This window comes from Sarcophilus harrisii, chromosome 2 (genome assembly GCF_902635505.1).
Source record: "Sarcophilus harrisii chromosome 2, mSarHar1.11, whole genome shotgun sequence".
Taxonomy (NCBI): domain Eukaryota; kingdom Metazoa; phylum Chordata; class Mammalia; order Dasyuromorphia; family Dasyuridae; genus Sarcophilus; species Sarcophilus harrisii.
Genome location: NC_045427.1, coordinates 598,274,766 through 598,301,273, shown reverse-complemented (window position 1 = coordinate 598,301,273; position 26,508 = coordinate 598,274,766). Strand labels below are relative to the sequence as shown.

Sequence of the window (26,508 nt, the reverse complement as noted above, 5' to 3'; positions counted from 1 at the left end):
ACAACTAATTTTAAGTAAAGTGCTTTTATTACCTCACCTACATGAGTATAATTTATTTGTCCTACCTTTTCCAGTTTGAAAACTGTCCCTGATAAGAATTATGATTATTTTTGTCAAAAATAATGTGACCAAAGAGAAAAGTAGTATGATGCAGAGGATCTGAATTCAAATCCAGCCTCAGACACTTAACATTATTATCTGCGTGATCCTGGGCAAGTCAATTAACCCCAATTGCCTTGCCAAAAAAAAAAAAAAAAAAAAATTTAACATGACAATCTACCATGTGCCCAACTGACTCCTATCTGTAACTCTGACTTCTGATGGGGAAGAGAAAGAACCTGAAAAGCTTTTAACCTGCATCCCTCCTCATAAATGATTTCTCTTACTTTCCTCAAAACTTATATCAGGTGTGTATCTGGAGAAAGGAGGTGGAGGATCTGGATGAAACAGAGGTCAGATACAATTCCACAGGGAAGGAACTCTCATCTTTCTCCCTGGATTATAGACACATTTGTGGACTGCACTGGATCCTGAGCTGAAAGACTGTCCATTGGGAGGGAAAAGGAGGGAATGAGAATAATGTGACCTCTCAACATTTGGCCTGGCAACTCTCAGCAGTATGACCATTGGCTAGGGAACAGGCTCAAAAGTTCCTTCTCTCCTGCCCCTGGAGCCAAAATAATACCTCCCTTTTCCCTTTTCCCTTTCCCCTTTCCCAGGAATAAACTGGCTCAAAGAGGAAAGTGTGGGAGAAGAGATGTATTTCAATACCCTCACTAACCAAAAAAAATACCACTTTCTTTGAGAATGGTTGTCTGCCCTAAAGTGAACACTTGGCCAAGTGTCTATTCCAGGCAGACCACATGGACAACATCCAATCCACAGCACCTTCCATTTTATTGGTTTATTTACAAACAAGGTGAAGTCAATAGGGAAATACAGGGGGTAAGAGGGGAGGTGGGGTTAGACTGGGCTGTCCAGATGTGGAATGGATCCCAGGCTAATTTCTCCCATGGGCTATTTCTCTCCTTTTTTCCTTGCATGCCCCTTTGGGACAGCTCCTCTGGCTCCTTGGAATGGCCTCCTGGGTCCCACAGTGAGAGGGGTTGGTCCTTCCTTCATGTCAGGGAAGGGAACAAGAGGGCTATGAGGGCCAGGGCCCCCTCAGTTTGTGTAAACCTGAGTTCCGATCACACGCATGATTTCCTTCTGGATTTTGGGGTCCTGAGTGTTAATGTTGGCATCACCTACTTGACCATCCTCGTATCTGTCAGAAAGGGAACAGTGAGAATGAATCAGAATGAATATAAGCAAGATAGGAGAGAAGTATGTGAGCATGAGGGAGTGGAACTGTGAAGTTCTGTGTGACGGGAAGGATAGAACATGTGAGACACCCTGCCTTACAGGTCTCTCCCCACTCTATTTCTCCTCCCAAAAGAAATGTATTATTCTCTAATTTGATGAGGAAGAAATCCAGGGAAATGTTGGAGTCCTCCCAGCAGACCAGTTTTCTCTCTGTACTACCCCTTCCATGTAATGTTGACCACCCTAAGGCAGGTTCCTTCAGATCCAAATCCTTGATCATAAAAAAGATTTTCCAAGCAGCAGTTTCCTTCTATCCAAAACCCTATTCCCTCCATAAACTCCCTGGTTTACCCTCTCCAACTCACACAAAGAAGAACCGTGTACAGACATGGTCAGACACAGGGCACACCCAGATGTTCCCATGTTTCTGGAGGTCCTTGGATGTGATTACTGTGGGAAAAGGGACTGTGAATCAGACACGAAATGCTCATGGGTCATGATCTAGTCATACCCAAGAAGGCATGTAAGTAAATAAGAAGGAGTAAGGAGGAAAACATAAAAGAAAAATATCATGAAAGACAAAACACACTCCTCAACTTAGTATGATTCCCCAGAACTGCTCAAAGTCTTTACCTGTGACCAAAATGAACAAGGTTTGGGGAAAACTTAGAGCGGGATACACTCACTCACCTTCACATAGTGCTATACAATTCAGATTTCGACTCTGAAGGAAGCGGGACTGGATGGATCGGGTCTGTAAAACAGGAAGAAATTATGAACAGAGCTGGGTGACCTGGAAAGCTTTCTCTGGGAGGAAAGAACAGCACCACCAGGAATGACAGTTACACTAAATCAATCTAGGACTGAAATCACCCTTCCTCCAATAACTCCTTCTCCCCACTACTACCTTTTTAACCCATAAACAAAAACCTAGGTGGATAAGCATGTGTACATTTTACATTGCCTAAATAAGCAAATGCACAATATAGCTTGTCGAGTTTTATTCATATGCCTGCTGTCTTGTGTTCTTGGAATATACTATGTGTTTCCATAATCCAATTCAACTTAGTAAGTTTTATTAAGTGCTAGGTGCTAAGGACTCAAAGACAAAGCACTAATTTTTCAAGGCTAGAACTGTACTCTCCACATAACCTACTCTACTTCCAGCCTTTACATTTGATGGAACAACTAACTCATCATATTGCCCACAAGATAACCACCATTTGTCCTCCATATACTTATTTCCTCAAACCTGAAATAACTGAAGTCTTTGCCTATCTATCTACAACTATATCACTTGTAAATTATAATTTTGTCTGATCTTGAAAACTAAGTAGGCTCAGTCCTGTCAGCACACGTATGGAAGGTTGACTGGGAATATTAGATGTTGTAGGCTCCAGAATTACAGTATAATGGATAAAGCATAGGATTTAGAATCACAGAGACAGTAATTACTTCCTTATGACCTTTCAAGGTCTCAGTTTCCTCATCTGTAAAATGAAGGAGTTGGAACAGATTACCTCTACGGTATAATACGGTATATTACCTCTGCCAGTATAATCCTATAATCCTATAAATACTGAAATGAAGTGAATTTGTTCACTATCCAGTCCCCTACAGCCCAAGGCATCCCACTTTGGCCCCTGTAAATTTCTAGAAGATTACCTGAGGGATGGTGTTCATCCGGTTGTATCTCTGGACTAGCTCATCCTTAGAAGGCATCCTATGCTGTCCTTTTCCCATTCCTGCCACAGGCCAATAGATCAGATAAAATCAACCCAAGATAAGATGAGTGAGAGAATGAAATGGAACATGAATTTCAGAGTATCAAGTGTTAGGGTTGAGTGAGATGAGGGAGCAAGCTCAAGAACAGAAGGAACAAAGATAGTCATTCTGATCATAGGATGGAAAGAAGTATCTCTGGTTACAGGATATGGCAATGTCAGATTTGACCAGCAACACCCAAAAGAAGCAAGAAGTCCAGTCCCATGTAAGAGATTGTGAAATGTAAATTAACACTCCATTCAGAAGGCCTTCCCCGACTTTTCCCAAATATTGTGCCACCCAAGACCATCCTTCGCTGAGCATCCCAATGTTTGTCCAAGAATCCCAAGTGGTCTGTATATCTGAGTATTCCCCCTGGAGATGGAGTCCAAATCTATGGGAAAAGGACCCAACTGTCTTTGAGCTGCCTGAAAAGTTTAAAAAAAAAAAAAAAAAAAAAAGAGGAAAAAAGAAAAGGAGATATGAAAGGTTCTTGCTACAGGCTGTCAGGGTCCATGAAGAAGGGCAGGAATGGAAAAGGCGCCACTAAAATAGATCATATTTATTAGGAATTACTGGAACCCTACCCTTAAACTCTTTAGTCATTCCAGCAGAATTTGCTCTACCTCTGACTTAAACTTGGCAAGAGTCATAGCCTCAGGGAAAGGCAGAGTTGTGTTACAATTTTTTGGTATATTAACAGCTAACAGAATTGTAAGGCTTATGAACTCATATATATGTGTGTGTGTGTGTATACATATATATGTATATATACACACATATACATATAAATTTTTTTCTCATTTGATCCTTGCAACAACCCTGTGAGATAGATACTACAAGTACTCCTCATTTTTCAGATGAGAAATTAAGTTATCATATAACTAACTTCAACCTCCACAGGCCAATCCTTGGCCAACTGAAAAGGCTATAAGGACAAATAAAAATCTCATCTCTGTCTCTCCCACTCTTACCAAGATGCCTGACCCATGATGTAATCATAACCCAAGTAGAGCCTAATACAACAGAAATCTCAATGACTAGACTAAGATGCTGTGGGTGCTGATGTAATTGTCCTGCTGGACAGATATACACTTCTACCTTCTCTCTCCTCTAACTTAATCATCTTTCATCATCCTCTGACCTTTGTTATATTAAGACCTTAACTCCAAATCTCAAAATCCACCCTGAGCCTGGAAAACACTGTCCACGAGATGCACAATGACAAAAGTCTAGTCACAATTAACACCCAAACTCTACAGGGGTAGTAAATAATGAACCAGTTATTCAAATTCCAAGTTTGATTCTACTAGAAAAAAAATAAGCACAGTCTTTTAAGCCTTTGCCAACTATGGACCCCAGAGTTACAAAAAACATAAAACATGCTCACTTGATCCTTACAGGGAGTCTTAGTAGTAATCTCTGTGAGACAAGCCATTCCACCTTTTATCCTAAACCATTCCACCTGTACTATTCATATGTCTCAAATCTATGATGTTCCTGCCAGTTTCCCCAATCAATTTATCAGGGGATACGATATGAACCATATGAAATATGAAAGGCCATTTTGTTTAACATTTTGATTTTGGGACAGGAACTGTTACAAGTTCCCCAAAAGAAATGAACATAGCTACAGATGGAAAAGCACAGACCCATGTATGGTTCTGTGCCATTTCTATTCCATTTCTATTCTAACTCCATATCAATTCATATTTCCCTAACTTCTGATCTGTAGCATTTGCCTTCATAACAATGACTAGATCAACAAAAGCTCCATTAACACTCTTCCTACAGTAGATGAGGAACCAAATAGGCTTTGAGCTATCTAAGAAATAGAATAAAGACTGAGAAGATGGAGGGAAGGAAGATATGCAGATAACAAATATTTTGATTTAGGCAAATGAACATATTCTCATATAAGTCATCTGTGGCAAACATAATCAAACTTTTGCTTGTGTGCAACAGTACTGATAGGGGGAGTGGGAGGCTGAAGGGCAGTGAATAATTCTTTCCTGCAACTCTCCATAAATTAACATAATCTCAATGTTATAGCTGTAATACTAGGAACCAATACTAAGATCCAGAGAGCCTGGACAGAAAGCAGATGAGGTTGAACTACAGGCAGGACTAGATATAAAATATACTTCTCGGAGACAACTATATAGAAGAGGAACTGGTCTGAGAAGGAAATGAACTAGGAGACAAAAAAATCCAGAAACAAGGGATCACAAATAAGATTTATCTCCTCAACTGAACACAACTGGACTCTATATCTCTTCTTATATTTGAGACTGCCTAAATGGATAGAATCTATGCCCTAATCATTTTTCATGTATGGAAGAGAGGGATTTTGCACTTAGTCATAACCTGAGAGAATATGGCAATAATGAAGATATACAAGAAATAAAGTAAAGGGATATGTGACCCTGCTCTTGGGTGGCAGCAAAAAGGTGAAAGAAACCATATAACATCATGACATAAGTATTGCTGAAATCTGCCCTACCTGGCAAAAAAACCAGAGATATACTGTTATCAATAATATGTCTCTAGGAACAGGGCTTCAGGAGAAAAGCTCATTCAGTTCCCCACCCACACTCTTTCAAAGCTGAGCCTGTTCAGCATTTCCCTGCCTTAGGATCAAAAGGGGTTGAAGGCAGAGTCGTTCTAAGAATGGATTCATTGGGAAGGACAGGATCTACATTTAGAAAAAACAGATAACAGATCAAGTGCCTATAGAGAGAATAGATGACAGATTGTATATCCATGGAGTAAAGTAAGCAGGATGACACCACAGACCATATGTCTATGAAAGTGAAACAGACATGTGAACAAAGCTTAGGCAGCCACAGAAAGAGACAGACTACTTACCTGAGTATCCAAAGGAAATACTGGAGATGGGGCTCAGGTAGATGCCTTTGCCATACGCTGCTCCATGCAGCTTGCAGGGAAACACTAGGGTGAGCAACATAAACTGCCCCACCCCCCTCCCAATGACTCCAAGAGGGAGTGGACCTCCTAACATAGTTGTAGAGGAGCTGTCTTCCTATTTGTCCTTCTGTCTTTCTCCTAACCAATTCCAGGCTTACAGTCACCTGCTTTGATCATGAATTAATTGGGTTAACCCTTCCATGTTTTAAGGGACAAGAATGGAGCAAATGAAACCACTAAGTCAGTCCATGTTCCTACTGTGGATACAGGATGCTATGAAGAAGTAAGGCCAGGGTTGGAGAAGGTGAAAAAAGAAGAAACAGATTCTCTGTAACCATTTCCCAGAGTTGCTGGGAGTAGAGATTTGACCAGTCAACATGAGATAATAAGCATACAGGGAAAAGTTCTATCATTTAAGAATTCTGTCACCTACTACAGAAGTTGAGCTCATCAATCCCCAAGTTTAGAGTACAGTAATATTCTTAATATATGGATTTCCCCAACATATTCTCCTTAGAACTGAGTCTTTACCAGCTATAGTCTCTATATGATCTTGATCTCCTAAATCCCTTGGATAGATATGGTGAAGCATCAAGAAAAATTAGGGTTCCAAGGCTTCAGTTTGGAAATTAGTAGGAACAGAAAGGAGAATGCTGTAGAATTTCCCACTACTACAAAGTAAGGATGGTAGAGGAGGAGGAAAAGGGCCCTGCTCTTACCTGGAGTTTAGTGTAGGATGCATTGACTAGACCATTGCGCAGAATAGAATGCCAATTTTCAATGTGGGACCCACTGGAAGGCAGGAATAGAGGACACAAACCGCCAGAATTGTGAGATCCTGGAAACAGCCCCCAAGACCTAATAATGCCATCCACCCTCTCCGACCCACAAAGAGATGGAAAGATTCATATGTACTCACAGAAAAATTCACCTATTATTATGGTTTCAATTAGCACCTCTTATGCATGACTCTAAAATTTATTTTTCAGATTCCAGCTCAGACTCATATGCCCCACTATCTGCTAGACATTTCCATTCTAATCTCCTATTATCACCTGAATCTCATGGGGCTTAAATCAAATGCAATATGGTATACAGGGAAAATGCTAGATCAAAGACCCTGAGTATGGACCTCTTATCAATTACTACCCGGTTAATCTTGATGAAGTCACTTAATTCATCTATACAATTAAGGGGTTGAACTCAGTGACCTCAAAAGTCCCTTCGAGTTCTCAATCTATGATTTGCTATCTTGATTTCTCTACTTCTAATAATGGTACCATCATTCTCCCTGTCACCCAAGGATCAAAATCTCTAAGTTATCTTTAACTCCATTCTTTTAAATACCCCCAAATCCTTCCCTCGGCCTTCTGCAATCTCCTTTTTATTCCCACAACTCTATCCTAATCCAGGTCCACTTTATTACTCATAATAGTTTCTTAATTGTTCTCTCAGTCTTCAGTCTCTCCCTTTTCCAAATCCATTTTGCATACTACACTAATTCTCCCTTTTAAGTTATTATTTCTATCAAAAATTTTCAATGGTTCTCTATCACCATCGGCAAGTCCAAACTACTTAGCTTAAGGAATTTAAAGTTCTTCAACACTGTCTCCAATCTTACTTTTTCAGTCTTATTTTCTACTACTATTCCCAAGAGAACTTCTTGGTCCAGCTAGACTGATTTTCTCACTCACTGACCTTGAAACAAATTTGACAAGTTTCTGCTTCTATGTTTTTACTCAAATAGTTCCAGTCTACTGTGATGACTTCACTCCTCTTCTATGCCTATATAAATCCAAGCAATATTTTTAAGGTTTAGATTAAGTCCCATTCCCTATCTCGGTCTTCAGCAATCTCTTCCAGCATTGTCTACAGCACTCATTTAAACCCAAATTTTATAGCATTAGAGCTATTTATTCTCATATATTCTCAATTAGACTAAAAACTCTTTGAGAATAAGGATCATATATTATGCCTTGTATTATCTACCAAGATAATATAGTTCTTTGCACATACAAAACACCTGATGACAGTTTGATTATCTATTTTGTGAATCACATGTACAGAACATATACATATATAAACAGAACCCTGACATCCATAATCCCAGGGGACAAATGCTCCCCCGTTCCTTCCCTCCCCAATCCTCCCCAGCCCCTACTTCCTCTCCCTCACTGGAAGGCGAAGGTGCTGCCGTAGAGTTTCTTAGCCGTCCGAAACCGGGCCTCCTTAGCAGGGGGGCTGCTCAGCAGGAGGAACTGGTGAGAGGTGTGCATGAACTTCAGCTGCTGCCCGGGGTGGGGGGTATTCAGGGGAGACAGAGCAGAGATTGAGATCAGGGAGGGAGGAGTGATGGAGCCAAGAAGTAAACAAGCCAGGAGCATAGACTGATTCCCATAGGATCAATATATGTTGAAGCACCAAGATGGTCAATATGGGACACAACAGACTGTCAACTAAGCCTGGAGCTACTAGGGTCAGCAACAAAAACCAAACCTCCCTGGCCTTCAACTCCCTATCCCATCTCTCAAATAACTTATAGGGTTCCAAAGAATTTGGAGGAGGTCAGGGGACACTTACCCTGCTGAGAGGTAGCTTGACAATATGTGATCTGTTGCTGGAGATAATCCTGAGGAAAAATAGAGATGAAGGAAAGAGCATGGAACAAGCATGGAGTCTGGACCAACCTAAACATAAGAGTTAAAGGAGGTATTCTCTCTAAAATTAATAGGGAAAGGTACCCAAGCAAAAGATCATCTAGAAATTCAAGTACTGTAACCAAGTTTAATGCATGTAAATAGCAGTATTTGGAGGTGCTATTCAATCACAGTGAAGCTATTTGCTAGGTCCACAACTAATTTAACTATTATGAATGGCAATACTCAAATACTCCACGTGTAAAAGGAAGTTATAAGTCAAGAGACTAAGAGTTATAAACCAAGGCGCTAATAATGAATGAAAGACTGACAAATGGGGCAAGGTTAAGGAGAGCACAAGAAAAAGGGATTGGATAAAAAGATAAAGTCCAAGATAGGGGAGTATAAGGGGGGAGCCTTTAGTCAGCCTTGGAAACCTTTTATACCTAGGTCTCAGAGTGAGAAGCCCAAGGCTTTAGGTACCATTCTGCTTCATTCAGTCTAAATGTCTTCCACATAACAGATGTTCAATGGATGTTTACTAAATAAATAATTTAGCCCAGAAAGAAGACCAAAGAACTAGATAAATTAGCCTGTTCCTTTATTGGCCACAAGACAGAACAACCGTCTAGACTAGACCAAGAGAAAGAGAAAACTAAACAGACAAAACAGATTTTTAAAAAAAATTCTAAGGAGGGCCAAATTGGAAAAGGAGTCAGATAAAAGCACACAGATGGTTGATATCAAGCATATCAAGAATTTCTGAAGAATAGTTTCCTGAGTTAAATGTCATTTGACTGTTTCTGATCTGTCTTGTCAAAGCAGCACCAGATAAAAGTCTCTTTATGATCAAGGGAGAAACTTCTGTTTTACTAAATTATGCTACTTCTAAGCAGAAGAACAGAAAAAAAGAGGGAAATTAGGGGAAAATATTAAGTAACCGTAAGCACAGCCTAGGAAGCAGTTCCTAGGCTTTGGGGATGTACAATTTTCCCCAAGCAGTTCTGAGTGATGAAACTTGAGAGCACTTTAATTTGCAGGCCCTATTTTAAAAGGGAAGGAAGAGTATCAGCCTGACTCCCCTACTTCACACCCATTATTTGGGGAAGAGGCCCAATTGGGAGAACAGACCCTCTGTGATGAGAAGGAAGGGAAGGGAGGAGATATAAACCTCTACAAGTATGTGGGAATTTTAAATATATGTAGTAAGGAGTGTTTATTTCTATGTGTAACAAGTACTTAAAACACCTACTATGTACATTAGTTTCAGATATCCACTGAAAACCTGTGAGAACTTAAAGAAGTATGTAAATTCCTTGTAGGAGCTAAATTTTTGTAAATCAAATGAAGATAAAGATATTATTTCTGCAAAGTAGGAGCTATTCATTCTCAGAAGAAAACAAAGTAAATATTTTTGTTGAATCAGGAAGGAAAAGTGATCTTCATCCATATCCAAACCCAAACACAGAAGAAAGGAAATGGCCATTACATCCATCCCCCCCAAAAAAGGGAGTGGTCTCTGCTTTCGTACCCCCCAGGAGGGAGTGGTCACTGCATCCATACCACTGCAGGAGAGGGTGGGCCAAAGGATCCAGTTTGTCCATCTGTTTCTTGATTTCCAGATATGAACCCTACAGAAACAATATCCGCAAGATTAACTCCCAAGGAAAAAAGAAACACTTTCCACCAGTGAATTTCAGTTTTCTATAGGCAGGTCCCTGAGACTGACTCAAAGACAAGGAGAAATATTAAATGATAGATAAAATATATTATGTTACTCAAAGGCTTATTTATAAAGAAATTTTCTCATAACCTTACATTATCCTCTTCATCTTACAAATTAAGAAAATGAGATTGAAATTAAACGACATTCCTTGAGTCAGACAATTAATAACTATCAAGGCAGAAATGGAATCCAGGTTTCCTGATTCTAGATCCCATGCTTTATCTAACACACTGTATTACCAGATATGATCAATATTCTAAGAAAACCATTAGCCCAAATATAAAGATAAGCTATATGTATGAAAAATAGCTAAACACATATAAAACACACAGATGCTCCTTAGAGCATTACTTTTATGTAATAAGGTGACCCTGACATGTATATAAATGAAAACTAAATTGAATCTCATTTTAAATATATGCTTCCTAATATATTCTGGATTTATTTGCAAGAAGGGGCATATGTAACATGAATAAAAATTAATCTCCAAATATCTAAGCAAGGAGTCACAGAAAGGAAGGAACAGATATGAAGCAGAAAGGTATAGAGTATGTGAAGAGGAGTAACTTCAGGGCAGAAGCTTCCCTGTGCTTCCTGAAGATGCTGTTGCCAGAGGCATGAGGAAAGAGGCTAGGCCTTTTATCTACTTAAACCTCTTCCCTCTATCCCAACCTGCAAAATACTCTTCATTCACCCTAAATGCTCACAGGATAATTCCATCCTTCCATTCGCTATCCTGAATACTCCTAGAGTATGAAAAAATAAAGAACATATAGGACTTTGAGGCAAAGGAAATTATAAAACTTAAGAAAAGTTGCAATAGAGTCAGTAAGGCAAAAATCAAGGAAAGGCAAGTTGATGGCAGGAGCTAAATGAAAACAGTACAAAACAATGATGCATGTAAACAGTCAAAGGAACAGGCATATACCTGGGTCATCTCCCGGATGGACATAACACTGTCCAGAGCTTTCTGAAGTCGCTCATAGTTCTTCTTCTGTGAAAGTCAAGGAAAAGTGAAGAGCCACCATGTGGGGGGAAAAAAAGAGAACCAATTGTTGGAAAGGAAAAGTCTCAACTATATTTAAGTTCTTTAAGAGCAAGGAAGGTGTTTAAATTCTCTTCTCCTTATTCCCAAAACTGAATGCCTACATATAAGATACTTCTGACATAACAGTTTCATAGATTTAGAGCTAAAAGAGATCTCAAAGGTCATTTAATCTAATCTCCACAGTTTCAGAGATGAGGAAACTAAAGCCTAGAAAATTAAGAGGCCTTGCTTAAAATTAGGTAAGTAGTAGTATGTAAAAAAGATTTTAAATTTGGGTTTTTTGATCCAAATTCAAATCTAAATTCTTTACATTACACCATACTACCTCTTCAAAAAACTATATAAATAAAAATTATATTTCTTTGCAAGACATTTATAATAATATGCCCATATATGGGGCAACTAGGTGGCACAGTGGATAGCCTCCCAGCCTGAAGTCAGGAGGATCCAAGTTCAAATCTAACCTCAGATACTTAACGCTTCCTAGCTGTGTGACCCTGGGCAAGTCACTTAACCCCAAGTGCCTCAGCAAAAAAAAAAAAAAAAAAAAAATATATATATATATACACACACACACACACACACACCCATATATGTATAATTTATACACTGTAATTGATTAATTTAAAGAGAAAAACCTGATATTGGGAAAACATTCAGGCTGTTCACAGTAGAAGTAGCTAAGGAAGACCTGTAGTTCAAGTCAAATCATTTCCACAGTGGGATCTGGACCTCAAATCACAAGACTTCCCCCATAACAAGAATATATGAAAGGAACAGTCTCTTACACTTACCTATTTGCCTATTCTCTTGATAATAAAGAAGCCAAACCTTCTTTCTCACTATCCCCAAATAGCTCCCCAAGTAGTTCTAGCTACTAGGCTCCCTTAGTTGTCGTATCTTCAAAATAAAAGGCAAAAATTCCTTCTATCCTCAGATCCTTACACCCTGATCGCCCACATTAGGCTCCAAGACCCTCTACAACACGTTTCCTTCCATCCTCTGGGACAAGGAATCTCCCATGCTTCCCATCTCTATGGTTCACGATCCTTCAATCCCATTGTCCTATGTCCCCTGCCCTTCTTCTCCTCTTGTTCCCAGTCACATTTACCTTAGGATTAAAGGCGAGAGTTTTGGGGTCACTGGGATCCACAACAGAGGGGTAAGGCTCAAAGATGATGCTTTTTCTTGGAGATTCTAATGCTGCCCGGCACATAGCCACCAGCAGGTCCACCACCTTAGTAGAAGGGAGAACAGAGAGCCAGATAACATGAGGAAACTTTTCAATATTGAGAATCATATTCCATTCTGCTCTCCTCTACTTTTTGAAGGTTCAGTGTCTTTTGTTATTCTTTATCTGAATCTGTCCCCACCTATTCCACTCTTTCCTACCTCTGCTCCTGTGGCCACCTCCTCTGCAGCTCCAGACATAACTCCCAGTGTGTAGAAGGAGAAGACACAGAGCTCTCGAGTACAAACAGCTGGCTAAGGAAGTAATGGATGGGTAAGACAGAGAGGGAAGACTAAATTAAAGGAGACTAAAGAATCTGGGATTCTTTTAACCATCAGCAACAAAGCAATCAATAAGTGAGTAGTCTTATTTAAATTAATAATCAGTCACAACTTGGAAGGAATGCTATTAAAGGGCATAAGATGTCTACTACAATACAATTTAAGGCCCAGATTCATAAAAACAAATCCCAATTTAGATCCCATTAAAAGTCTGGACAAACTAGCTCCTCCAATGAATAATAGGCTCAGGCAGGAATAGAGAGACAATATAAAGAAAATGTGACAGCTCCAGGATGGGCTCATCCAAGTTTCTCTAGAGACTATATTCCCAAATCCTAAAGTCCTTGAGGTAGGGCTCCAGGAAAAGAAATATGTTTATCAGGAGTTCTACTTTCAATATTTGTCCAAGGAGAAGGGTACAGATAGGGGAATTATAGAGATTATACCTTAAGCATAGATCCATTCTGGAAGACATGCTGCTCATCACACACTACACAGTACTCATTCAGCGTTGGAATCCTCTGTTCTGCATACTTCATAATCTGCAAGATAAAAGGAGTAGAGCCACATCTTGCCAAGGCACTATGAGATGCCCTCCTGTAGTTATAAGTCTGCACACCTACCCATACATTTAGGTTTGGGAAACAATCTGAAAAAGATTGTTTCTCTTCTTTCCTGTTTCCTACACTACCCCATCTCAGCACATAGGGGCTAATATTCAGGGCAAATAAGTGCAGAATTAATTGTCCAAAATACTTCTGTATTCCTAGAAGCCTAGTTCATTTTCATGGGGAAAAGCCAATTTGTTTTTCCATCAGTTGATCCTTTTTTTTTTTTTTTTTTTTTTTTTTAGTTACTTTTTATTGACAGAATCCATGCCAGGGTAATTTTTTTACAACATTATCCCTTGTACTCACTTCTGTTCCGATTTTTCCCTCCCACCCTCCACCCCCTCCCCTAGATGGCAAGCAGTCCTAGATATGTTGAATATATATTCAATGTATGTGTGCAGATCCAAACAATTTTCTTGTTGCACAGGAAGAATTGGATTTAGAAGGTAGAAATAACGCGGGAAGAAAAACAAAAATGCAAACAGTTTACATTCATTTCCCAGTGTTTTTTCTTTGGGTGGCCATCATATGTACAATCTAGTAGGGAAAACAATATAATGCAGCAGAAAGAAGATGAAAATGAGAGTTTAGGCTTTACTACTTATTATCTTGGACAAATGATTTTGCTTCTCTGAGCCTCAATTTCCTCAGAAGTAAAATGGAAGTGATATATTTGCAGCTCGGTGGCAAGGCAGAAAGGGCAATGGACCTGAGATTGGAAATAAATGTTTTAAAATGTGACCTCTGACCCTCAATAGCTATGTGACAAGTCCCCTAACTTCTCTCTGCCTCAATTCCCTTATCTGTAACATGAGGATAATAACAGCATCTACCTCACAGGATTGTTGTGAGAATAAAATGAGATGTTTGTAAAATGCTTTTGCAAATCTTAAAAGCACTATATAAATGCCACTCTATTGTTGTTGTTATTACTACAATCTATTTAATAAGGTCACTGTAAAATTCAAATGGACTAACATGAAGAAAAGTATTTTATTAACACTAAAACCCTATGTAAATTCACTATTTGCACCCACAGATCTATGATATTTCTACCATCAATAAGGAGCATAACTTCATGCATTACTAAAAGGTCTTCATGAATTGCTGTGATTAAAAAAAATTATAGGCTGATGACAAGTCTTCTAGTGATGAGAATCTCTAAATTCTGCTGGTTTCTGAAAGGCTAACAGATACTAATTCATCCTGAAGCACATTCTTGAAGCTCTTCCAGCTTGGAAGGACCTGACAAAGCTTGCAGTCCACTGATATAACCTTGATATTATCATGAATAATCACTAAGACTTTAGTATGGGCATAATAGCTCACATTTATAACAGAAGAAAGCAGTACTTGGAATTAAGTTTGGGCAGTGTTAGGAATATTGCAGAAGAGCATGAGAGCTTTTCAAGCTGATTTCCATGATGAGGAAATGGCATCTAAACTTGAAAAATAAGTAAAATTTTAATGGGAAGAAATTGGTAAGCAGAGAATTCCAAATAAAGGGACTAGTGTGAGCAAAGGCATGGAACCAAGAAAATTCAAAAGGACAAATTGGAAAAAAAAAAAGTACATGGCAAGTAATGATGGTCTTTGGTAAAGGAAAGCTACTAGAGGGCAATAAGTCATATACTAAGCTTGTATTACTTTCTAATTGTTTCATGTGTGAGTTTTGTCACACTGAGGGCAAGAATCATGCCTTCTTTTTCATATCCTAAAAACCCAAGTGCAAAAGATAAAGAGAGAAGGAGGTATGGTGGGATAGAGGGATATATAAGACAGTTAATCAAATGATGGAATATGCAGTTCAAATGTGGTAGAAAAAAATTAATCCAACAATAAGAAGTATATGAAGAGATTTAGATGGGGCCCAAGCTTGTTTACCTGGACAAGAAATCCATATTCCAGGGTGGGAATGTTCTTGCAGTGACCACTGACCTGACAAGGAAAGAGAAGGTCCCTGTAAGTGCTTTCCGCAGCCTACAATACTTACTCTAACCCCACAAAACTCTCCTTAGAGCATCAGGCCCATAGCCAAGTTCAAATCTAGACAATTCTAAGATAAGAGAAAAAAATTCCAAACTTGACAGTCTAGAGCCTTTAGGTATTTGTTTAATAGCTCTGGTAGAAAAGGTGATATGATCACCTTTGTTCCTCTTCCTGGAAGGAAAAGGTAGAAAACAGAAGCCACTGACTAAGAAGCTTTACTTCAGCCACGAAATAGTGCTAACCTATTTTATATCACCACCCCTCAAAAGGTCTGTCTTTTCTACCTAATGGTCTGGCACTATGGGAATCTACTAAAGTGAAATCAATGAGCAAGAAAAATTTAACCTATTATTCAATCTCCATGTAAATACATCCCCCTCCCTTCAATCCTCTGAACCCTCAACCTACATCATTCAATAACTGATAGCACTTCAGCAGATATTTATGTAGGCCAAAGCCATGGAAATCTAAAGCCTTAATCCCTGGAGCTAGTCTTCCCATTTCCACCATTCCTTGTTGGTGGAATTCCACCCCCCCCCCCCCAACCAATTCCTCCCCAGACCATGTACCAAGGGAGAGGTCCGTGCTGGGGGAGGGAGGCCCACGTGCTGGGGGCAGGGGAGACCTGCCTGGGGGCTGGGAGGGTAGCCAAACACTTCTACTTTGGGGTTCTTCATAGTACAAGATATAGAACGGTTCATGAGGCGCCCAACACGCAGCTCTGGCACTCCCAGTTTGCCCTTCAGCATGGAGTCCTGGATAATGGGGAAACTGGGGGACCTAGAGAAAGGAAGCAAAGAGTAAAGTAATACAACAGGGACCTGCCTGAACTCCAGAAGAAAGACAGAGAATAGGGACCCAAGTTTAAGACAAAGTTTAGCATGGCCAAAATCCCAAAGCCTGAACAAGAGTCTCAGTTAAGTCTGAGACAATCATATTTATGTCTCACAAATATCTTTGACTTACTTGACTATATACATTCACATGTCTAACACTAGAAGACCAAGACCAGAAGAGACCCACTTCTATGTCTCTGTAATAAATGTCCTGCCCTAGCTAGCCAAAGGAGACTAGGAGATTTCTAGTGTGCAACACCTGTTGCATTTATTCAGTCAATACTGCCTACTATCTGCAAGGTACACAAAGAAATATCTATACTGTAGGTGCAAAATGTTTGCATCCCAAAGGGTTAAGTCCTTAATTTTACTGAGAGTAAGACTAGGGTACTATATTGAACATGATACCAAGATTTACCTATTTATTCCCTTAATAGTCATTTCATAAGCACCTGGAGAACACTTGGTTTCTGGGCATCCAGAAAGTATCAGCAACAGAAACATGTGCTTGAGAACAAGTAATGGGATACTCAGTCAACTCAAATTGAGTGGTTATTATGCTCAAGAATAAAAGATAAGGGTCATATAAGGGAATGGGGTTGAATACCTATTCCCTAGGATCAAGGGGATAAAAAAGGGTAATTGACAGGATCAGAAGAAAGAGTAATGGAGACTAGAGGTGAGAAGTAGGAGGAATAGGACATAAGGGATAGAAGGGTAATGTGTCAGATGGAGGTGAAAGAACAAGACAGAGGGAAGGAAATAGAATAGCTCCTGGAGATAGTGGATAAGTCAAAATATAAGCTCCATGAGAACAAAGCTTGTTTCATTTTTTTGTATATCACCCAGTAGTTAGCAGTGTCTAGCATGTGGTAGATGCTTAGTATATTTTGTTTATTGATTTATAGCATAAAAAAAAAAAAAAAAAAAAAGGGGGGGGGGGTGGAATGCATAAATCCACAAAATAAGGATCATGAAAAGATGTAGGAAAAATGAAAGTAGAATAAGAAAAAGTAGAGGAGGGCTGGCGCTTCCAGACCTATACTCACTTGGGAATAGGTGAAAAAATGCTGAGGCCTGCTCGAAATTTCTTGATGGTACCGCTTGCCTTGAACCAACTGTGCCGCTTCTCTTGCTGGGTCTTCAGGAAGTCGTTGCTGAGATGCTTCCATTGTTGGGATGTGAACATTCCAAGGATCCTCAGGAGAAAAGAAAGAGCAGTTTTCAACAGACTCAATAGAAAAGGGATGATCAAGGACTGAATGAACACCACAAATTAATCACACCTGGATTTCCAGTTCAAGGTCAACTCTAGCAGAAGACTCATGATCTTAACACAAGTGGTACACAGAAAATATGCCTTTTACTGAGTCCTCAGTAGAAAAGAAAGGGACTCTCTCCTAGTGGCCCCAAGACTGGTAGCATCTACCCAATGGGATCGATTATTAGGAGGCTATACTGTTAGAGACCCCGGGGATTTTCCTACATAAGGCATCTGCAGACTGGTAGTTCATACCCTATATATTAATGAGAGTAGAAGTAAAACATAGCCCAGAAGGGATTATTTAGTGTCAATATGAATAATATGGATATAAATAAAGATGGGGGGAAAAGCATGAATTTTGCTGAAAAGTCAAGGAAAGAGAATAATATAACAAAATTTGCTCACGTCTCTTTCCTTATCTATTCTCTCTGGTCACCTCTCCAAGGAAAAACCAACAATTGGCATATCAATCATTTGACCTCTAAGATTGTGATATATTTCAAATAACTAAGGACAAAGTCAAAGAAAAAGAATCTGTGAGGACCACATCAAGTACCTTGAAATGATCCAAGATAGACCCTTTGAATAAAGAGATCAACATTCCCTACTGGGATCCCAATCAATGCAACTGAGATGCAATCAAGCCTAACTACTGCAAAATCCCAGCAATTCCCACTGGCTTCAAGAATGAATAAATAGTCAATATCTTCTCAGCCCTGGTTATCTCTCAGAAGGAAATCTTTGGTCAAAAACCTATCTGCCCAACCATCCACACATATGTACATCTGCTCATCTGACTGTCCATTCACCCCCCTCCTGTCTTGTAATAACTAGAAAAGGTCAGAATTCTTACTTTTTCAACTGAAGACCCAGCCCGAACCCTTCTTTATTGGATGGCTGGAAAACCTCAATTGATGGTTCTGCAAAGAACAATATTGAAAACTGTATCCACATGGTTTTTAGTTCCCAAGAACATATCAAGTGCCATTAAGTGGGAAGGAATGGAAAAGTATAGAGTTGTGAGAAGGTTCTTAAGACACAACTAAATAAAAAGGATTTTCTCAGTTACTTAAGCAAAATTGCTTCAAAGGCCTTTAGACAATAGAGAGTGAAGGGAATACATTTAGAACAAAGGCTATGAATTATTTAATCCCAAAAGAGACCAGCCAAGGAGTTGAGAATAAGAGAACTAAGACAAAAAAGGTAGGATGGCGGAAAAACCTAAGAGATTCTCTCTCCTGTTTTAGTTATTTCAAGATCTAAAGAAAGGAAGGGAATGCTGTACACACAAAAATGTTGCCTGACCCCACCCAATCAAGTCCCAATAGCCACTTTTACCAGGTCCATCGAGGTACTGAGAGAGTGAGAACCGTAGCCTCAACACAATGGGTTCTGTCCGAAGAACCTTCCAAGCCGTGGAGACTTCCTCCTGGGGGAAAAGGGTAGAAGGTTGCTTGGATCACAACCTTGCTCATGACAACAGAAGGTGATGGCTATGGAAGGGGTATGTATACCTACATAAACATATACTCAAATAAACTTGATATCTGCCACACATGCACATGTTTAAATTCAAATGCAGGCACGTGGCCATACCAATCATTATCTGCTTATAGTCTAAGGAATGAGAGAGCCTAAAAAACATACTATGAAGGGAATACATAGATAACACGGCCCTCCCCTTTTCCCCTACTCAGCTTGGGAATGTTTCTCAACATGCTCTGAACAAAAATCACCATCACTTACATCAAGGAAGCTGATGTTGATGTGGAGGTCAATGTCCACATCATCAATGGTTCCATATTCTCTGCAGAAGCATATATGGCTAGAAGTAAGAATCTAGGAGTGGTTGGGGCAAGATGAAAAGTTGGGGGACAGGGAAGGTGTTGGCCTAAGAAACTAATGCAGATGGCAAGAGGGGCAGAAGAGAGTAAAGATTAATCTGGGTTCTCTACCCCAAGTCACTCATTTGATGATGACTTCTTCCAGGGCAGGAGTTTTTACCCCAGGATCTACGGAATCACAAGAGATCTATGGCTAGGTTTCAAGCAATCTATGAATTTGGATGGGGGAAAAATTGCATTTTCATTTCAACATAATTGCTTTCCTTTACAGTACTACAAATTTTATGCATTTAAAAACATTCTAAGAAAGGGTCTACAGGTTTCATTAGAATACCAAAGGGGTCCATAACATCAAAAAAAAACCAACTAAAAATCTAAACAAAATAGTTAAGAATCTATTCTACGGGAATTATTTGAAGAAAAGAGTCCTTCCAACCCCACTCAGCCCACCTGATGGACACTGAGTTCTCACTATAGATCTCTTTCACGGCTTCAATGTCAGCATCAAGCTGTGGATGTCGATATAAATCTGCTGCACAGCTTCCCTAAATGGGTGACATACAAAGGGACAATAAGGAAGAATAAACAAAAGATAACTCCAGGGACAAGAATAAGTAGCTTCACAATTTAGATCATAAAGGATAAATATGGCATACCACTTGAGGGACTTTATCAACAGATACTGGGTAACCCAGGATACCCATACCCATAATAAGAAGTATTAATTCTTCTTTGAGTCCAAGCGTCATGCATTTTAAGAATCTCTGATTTCCCCTCCCAGCCTTAGATCATGGCTTTGGTTTTAACTATATCTCTCTGGATAACCCTGGAGCAAACTAGTGGAAGGGGTGAGAATATAGAATTTATGCTGAAAAACACAGAAAACAATTCAAGTAGGCTCTGTATAAGGAAAGTCTCTACCACTCCTATGCTTTAGACTCTATTCAGAGCAATGATAATTTTTAGGAATTGGTAGCAGGATGATCAATAAGCTCTATTGTTAGTGACTAGTAAGAGAAGTGGCTGGCAAAACACAGATTGATTACTTCTACATACAACTATACATGACTACCTCCATAGGGACTGTCCCAACTCTTCTACAGCAGGCCTGAGTTGGAGAGAACATGACCACATCCCCATGTTCTGAGTCTGGGATCATTACGGTTTTTAGATATAACTATAGTCACAATTTTCAGCCATGGGTTATCCTAAAGTAGATCTTCACCTGTACTCCATAAAGGAATTCCTCTGACTCATTGTCCCCATCTGAATCATCATCAGTCCAGTACTGGCTTTTAATGTCCTAGAATGAAGAACAAGCATACTTGGGCAAGAGAGAGTGCAGGAATGAGAGACCCATACAGTAGAGTTCCTAGGTTGTTTAAAAAAAAACTGAGCCAAGGGGAAGAAGGGGGAATAGGAATTGGAGAGGTGGGGCGGGGGAGAGGGGGAGGAGAGCAACAACAGATCTCTTTTTCTGAGGTTGATATCCAGGCTCCCTAGATTCCCACAGACATTCTTTTCAGAGGTCCTCAAACTATGGCCTGTGGGCCAGATGCAGCAATTAAGGACGTTTATTCCCCTTACCCAGGGCTATGAAGTTTTCTTTATTTAAACAAAGTTTTTGTTTTTACTATAGTCTGGCCCTCCAACAGTCCGAGGGACAGTGAACTGGCCCCCTATTTAAAAAGTTTGAGATCCCTGCCTTAGATTCTCTATTCCCCCAACCAAATTAATTAAATCCCTTCCCTAATGCTTCTGTCTTGCCTCATCTTTCCCATTCTCTCCTGTGGCTCCTCTTAAGTTAAACATTCTTACCCCCAACCTAGTTCTTAAAGTCTCTCCCACGTCCCACCCTACCTGCTATCTTCCCCCACCCTCTACCTTCAGACCTGGCCAAAGGAGAGGATAAGAAAAAAGTAACAGGCCTACCCAGTACCTACTCTTCCACAGTATATCCCCAAAAATTTAGCTGTAGAAATTAAACCTCCATGACAGGTGTCTATGCATCTGCATCATAAAAGCAATTCCTCACCATTGGGTCAGTGGCTCACACACATTTCCCGGTCAGCATTAGGCAATGCCCCTCCATGCCACCAACTGAGGTCAGCAAGATGGACATCCAGAAGACCATACAAGGAAGGGGAAGGAATGTTATCAGAGACTGACTGGATATCTGCCAGGTTTAATGGGCTCTTGCGTTACCGTGATAATCAAGTTACTGTCCTAAAGGAGGGAGACAATGGTTGGTTACATCCAACATGCATCAACATAAGCAAGATCAACATAAGCAGGCATATATAAATATAAACATACAAGCTCCTTTATAAATGTACATGTATAAGCACATTCATATGTATGCATATCAACATGTACACCCACAGATATACTAATATACATGCAAACAGAACTTACCAATGGATAGAAAATCCTTTTGTAGAAGATAAAATGCTATAAAAGTGAAAAACATTATAGACTCTTTGAGTTTAAAAGGCAGGGAAAAGGTCATAAGTAGCCTCTACTAGGTCAATATCACTTTCAGCTCCATAAGCCTAGATACTAAATGCTGAGACATAAAGAATCATTGTCCTTCATGACTAACTCAAAAGCAGGGGCAGGATGGAGGGGAGAGAGGGAAGAAAATAGGAAGGGCCAATGTCAACCTTATTACTCTAATCCCTCAATCAACATATCCTGAGATTTCCTTGCAACTTTACTGTCTCTATCCTAAAACCTATAGTCACTTCACAACTAACTGCAAGATTGGTGTTTCACATCTCTTCCCACATAAGTATTAACAATGCCATGAACCTCTCAATAATTTAATTTACTCTGGCCCTAATCACATTGGACATTCTTTGATGAACATGAAAGGATCAGGTCAAAAAAGTATTCTAAACCTACCTAAGAAGATGCTCCTCAATCTTAAAGAAGGGAAAGGGACCTGTATGTGCCAAAACGTTTGTGGCAGCCCTCTTTGTAGTGGCCAGAAACTGGAAACTGAGTGGATGCCCATCAATTGGGGAATGGCTGAATAAATTGTGGTCTATGAATGTTACGGAATATTATTGTTCTGTAAGAAATGACCAGCAGGATGATTTCAGAGAGGCCTGGAGAGACTTACATGAACTGATGCTGAGTGAAATGAGCAGGACCAGGAGATCATTATATACTTCAACAACAATACAATATTATGATCAATTCTGATGGACGTAGCTCTCTTCAACAATGAGATAAACCAAACCAGTTCCATTTGTTCAATAATGAATAGAACCAGCTACATTCAGCGAAAGAACTTTGGGAAATGAGTGTGAACCACTACATAGCATCTCCAATCCCTCTGTTTTTGTCTGCTGGCATTTTTTATTTCCTTCACAGGTTAATTGTATATTATTTTAAAGTCCAATTCTTTTTGTGCAGCAAAATAACTGTATTGATATGTATACATATATTGTATTTAACATATACTTTAACATATTTAATATGTATTGGTCTACCTGCCATCTGGGGGAGAGGGTGGAGGGAAGGAGGGGAAAAATTGGAACAAAAGGTTTTACAACTGTCAATGCTGAAAAATTACTCATGCATGTATCTTGTAAATAAAAGGTATAATAAATAAAAAAAAGAAGCTGCTCCTCTCAAACAACAGAGGATTCAACCGTAATTCCTATAAATACCCTCAAAAGACGTACTCCTAAGATGCCAATGTAGAGATCCTCTATGGCTCATATATTACTCCCCTACCCCAAAAGGCCTCAAGGAGTTGATGGATCAACTAGCTTCAGTCCTGTTAAAACTCTATCTAGAGCAGAAGCCATCCATTTTTTTTTTTTAATATTTAGAGGCCTCAACAGAAAAGTGATGATAGAACTTGCCTTAATATAGAGTAATAATGTGTTAAGTATATTCTATATAATAAAGGACCTTCTGAATCAACTTCAAAAGCTACCAAAAACATATGTCCTCTACCATGGAAAACAGCTCACCCTATATTTCTTCTATCTGTAGTGTAACCAGGAAATAATATATGTAAAAATACTTTTTAAACTATAAACTACAATTAAATGTAAATATAGACTATATCTAAATAATGTCTTGATGAAGTGGGCCATCTATGATATTTACAACATGAAATATCAGAAAGGTCTCCCCTGACCCAATACTTCCCAAATCATCCTTGTCTGAAATGCTACCATTAGAGTTTCATTTGGCTTAAAGATTTTTTTCTCCATATTTCTTTTTTAATATGTAAAGTATACATTAAATGACTACCTCCATTTTTTGGAGTTATGTTTTATCAGGCCCAAATTTCAGGCTATAACACAGCATGGGTCTTCCAGGGAGATACTTAAAAGAAGGAATGTGTGTATATGTTTGCGTGTGGATACATATACACACATACACATTTAACAAGCCTTGGGTAGGTCAGGATGATGTCTAAGTCTCTAGAATATTACAAGTTAATTATAAGAATCCTGAAAACTAAAAAGAAAAAAATATACACTAAAGAACTGAGGAAATAAATAAGCATTTATATAGTGCCTTCAATACGCTAGGCATATTGTGTAGGCTTTTATCATTTGATCCTTACAACCACCTTACAAATACAAAACAAAACAAAACAAAAATCCCAGAAACAATCGGGACTTTTGTTAAAGTAAAATAAAATCTATGTCCAAACAATCTATATGTGAAGTTCTATATATGATTTTTAAACTGGTTTAAACTTCAACAAAAATTGGGGGGAGAGGGGGAGAGGAATGTTAAACTACTAATAGGGCAATTCCCCCCAAGAAAAAAGGAAAAACTCAGTATACCATAATGATCAAAAGGAAAGAACCTAGAACTAGAAAAAGCAAAGGACAATGAGGGAGGGAGGAAAGGACAAAGGAATGGGAGGGAGGAGAGAAAGGGATTGAGGAGAAAAAAGGAAGGAGGGAGGAAGGGAAGAAGAAAAGGAGAGAGGGAGGGGAGGGAGGGAAAGAGAAGCAAAGGGAGAGAGGGAGGGGAGAGAGAGGGTACTTATTAAACACTGACTATGTGAAAGAACAAAAAAATTATTCAGGTGAAGATGGGAACTCACATCATATCAACACCAAGGTAAACCTGGAAAATAAGATATGTGGAGAGAAGGGAAGTAAGCAAGTTTCACTCTTGTGTATATACATATATATGTTTTTAATCATATATGAGACCCTAATATCTTCAGTTTTGTGCTCCAAGTCCCTTCCTAACGCGGTAAAGTACCTGCACTGAGGACATTAAGTAACATCAAAGCACCATACAAAATAATATACTTGTAAGGCATCTATCACTATTTTCCTATTATCAGACTCTAGAATAATACCTAACTAGGTATTGACAGGTTTGTAAAGTACTTTATTTATGTTATCTTGTAGAAGCCATCCCTATAGGTTCAGGACCAGCTTCTGCCATCAGTACTGTTGCTTTTCCTTTCAGGGTAAGACAACTGTACAGAATGTTTCAAGATTTCTCCGGGAAAGGGATAAATGCAATCTCAGGCTGCCTTGGGTTCCCAGGAGTCAGGGGTGGTGCTCATCTGCTTATATCCATTGTACATCTTAGAAATATTCTTCCTGTTCCTGACAAGTCGAAAGAAAGACCTCCTTAGAGTGGACAAAAACTACTCTGATTTGGACTTCTCTGGATTCAATTCACAACAAGGCTTTACAATACTTAGAGGCAAAGATTTAAAATGTCAGTCTCTGTCCCCAAAGAGTGTATAACTCAGAAGAAGGAAGAGACAAGTATGTATACAAAAGGGGGAAGGAGACACACAGAAACAGAGACAAAAAACAAAAACCCAGAGGTCGTCTGGTCCAGCCCCATTATTTCATAGTTAACTTGCCCAAGGTCACCGGAGAAGCAGGTGGCAGATCTGAGATTCGAACCCAGGTCCCCGACTCCAAATCTTGTTATTTTTTCCCACTACACTAAATATGACAAAAGTCAGAATGAGAGAAGCACACAGAAAGGGTGCCACACAGACCCACGGCTCTCCAATCGGTGCAGGGGTCACAACAAGGCCTCCCGCAGGAGAAAGAGCCCGAGGCAGGTGCTGAGCAAAAATAGGGATGGGAAGAAGCCCCTTCTGGGAGAGGAGGCAGCGGCAAACCCATCGCCTCCCGTGAGCTCCCGCACCACCTCTCTGGCCCCCTCCCCAGCACCCGGGGTCTCCAGCCTCATGCCCCCGCACCCGACACAGACAGACAGACAGACAGACACACACACACGTTCGTCCCGTCTCCATCGTCCTCTCCCGGTCTCCATGGCAACCCCGGGAAGGCCCTCCCCCCCCTCCTCCCCGGCGCGCGCTCACCACTGGCTCGCTCCCGACGATCGCGGGCCTTGGCCTCGCCACAGCTCCCGGAAGACAGAGGGCTCGGGGATGCGGGGGCCCGGAGGCTGGGAGCTCCCCGGGAGAGGGGGCGGGAAAGCAACGGCGCCTCGGCCCGGCCCGGCTCGGCCCTCCCCGCCCCCTCCTCCTCAGCTCCGGCTCCAGGCGTGGGGGGAGGGGGGCAGAACCGAGGGCGGGGCGGGGCGGGGAGACCGCAGAGGCCGCGGCGGCAACGAGGGCGGCCGGCGGCCAGGAAAGTCCCCGCGCTCCAACTCTTCCGCTCTCCCTCCCCACGGCCTCCCTCCCTCGCTTCGTTGTTCCTGTCACAGGCGCGCCGGGCCGGGCCGGGCCGGGCCGGGCAGGGCCGCTTTGCGCATGCTCTCGGCGGCTACGCTCGGGTCACGTGGGCCCGCTTCGGGAAAGGTCAGGGCTGGCGCGAGGCCGCGCGTGGCTGGGCGGGAGCCCTATCCGGCTGCGTGAAGTCCTTCTCCTCGTGGCACTAGAGGGACGGACTTCTCGGAGCCGGGCCCCGCCTGTTCGGGTGAGGGGGCTGAGAGGAAGCTTTGGGCCGGCGCGCGCGCGCAGAATACCATCCCGCCAGCCCCGGTTTGGGCATCTGTGCCGGCCCCGCGGCAGGCTGGGGGAGGGCCGGTGCCCCCTTAGCTCTCCGACACCCCTCCGCTAGTC

The 26,508-nt window shown here is 40.6% G+C and overlaps 1 protein-coding gene across 13 annotated transcripts; it reads right to left on the bottom strand.

Annotated features, from left to right (window-relative positions):
* Positions 1–878: 878 nt before the first annotated feature.
* On the bottom strand, positions 879–26,508 carry PARP6 (poly(ADP-ribose) polymerase family member 6). 13 transcript variants are annotated; one of them, XM_031956337.1, is made up of 24 exons: positions 25,804–26,506; positions 21,879–21,914; positions 21,499–21,689; positions 20,689–20,766; positions 19,914–20,008; positions 19,366–19,426; positions 18,958–19,048; positions 18,473–18,539; positions 17,405–17,554; positions 16,089–16,299; positions 15,415–15,468; positions 13,366–13,461; positions 12,800–12,892; positions 12,519–12,644; positions 11,288–11,353; positions 10,197–10,264; positions 8,578–8,626; positions 8,173–8,285; positions 6,717–6,789; positions 5,938–6,007; positions 2,971–3,050; positions 1,996–2,059; positions 1,671–1,755; positions 879–1,267 (listed from the first exon to the last, which is right to left on the bottom strand). In XM_031956337.1, the coding sequence occupies exons 3-24, from the start codon at positions 21,499–21,501 to the stop codon at positions 1,165–1,167; spliced, it is 1,896 nt and encodes a 631-aa protein (XP_031812197.1). In that variant the 5' UTR covers positions 21,502–21,689; positions 21,879–21,914; positions 25,804–26,506; the 3' UTR covers positions 879–1,164. The 13 variants fall into 13 exon arrangements, 12 of the variants coding, with proteins under 12 accessions (XP_031812197.1, XP_031812200.1, XP_031812198.1 ...); XM_031956340.1 differs by having other exon boundaries at positions 21,499–21,563; XM_031956338.1 differs by lacking the exon at positions 25,804–26,506 and adding an exon at positions 24,547–24,569.

Coding starts and splice junctions, on each gene's coding strand:
- PARP6 (XM_031956337.1), bottom strand. Junction 13,462..15,414: donor AATATGGATTTCTTGTCCAG/GTAAACAAGCTT, acceptor TTTATCTTGCAG/ATTATGAAGTATGCAGAACA. Junction 6,790..8,172: donor GGCAGCACCTTCGCCTTCCA/GTGAGGGAGAGG, acceptor CCTGCCTTCCAG/TGGGTCCCACATTGAAAATT.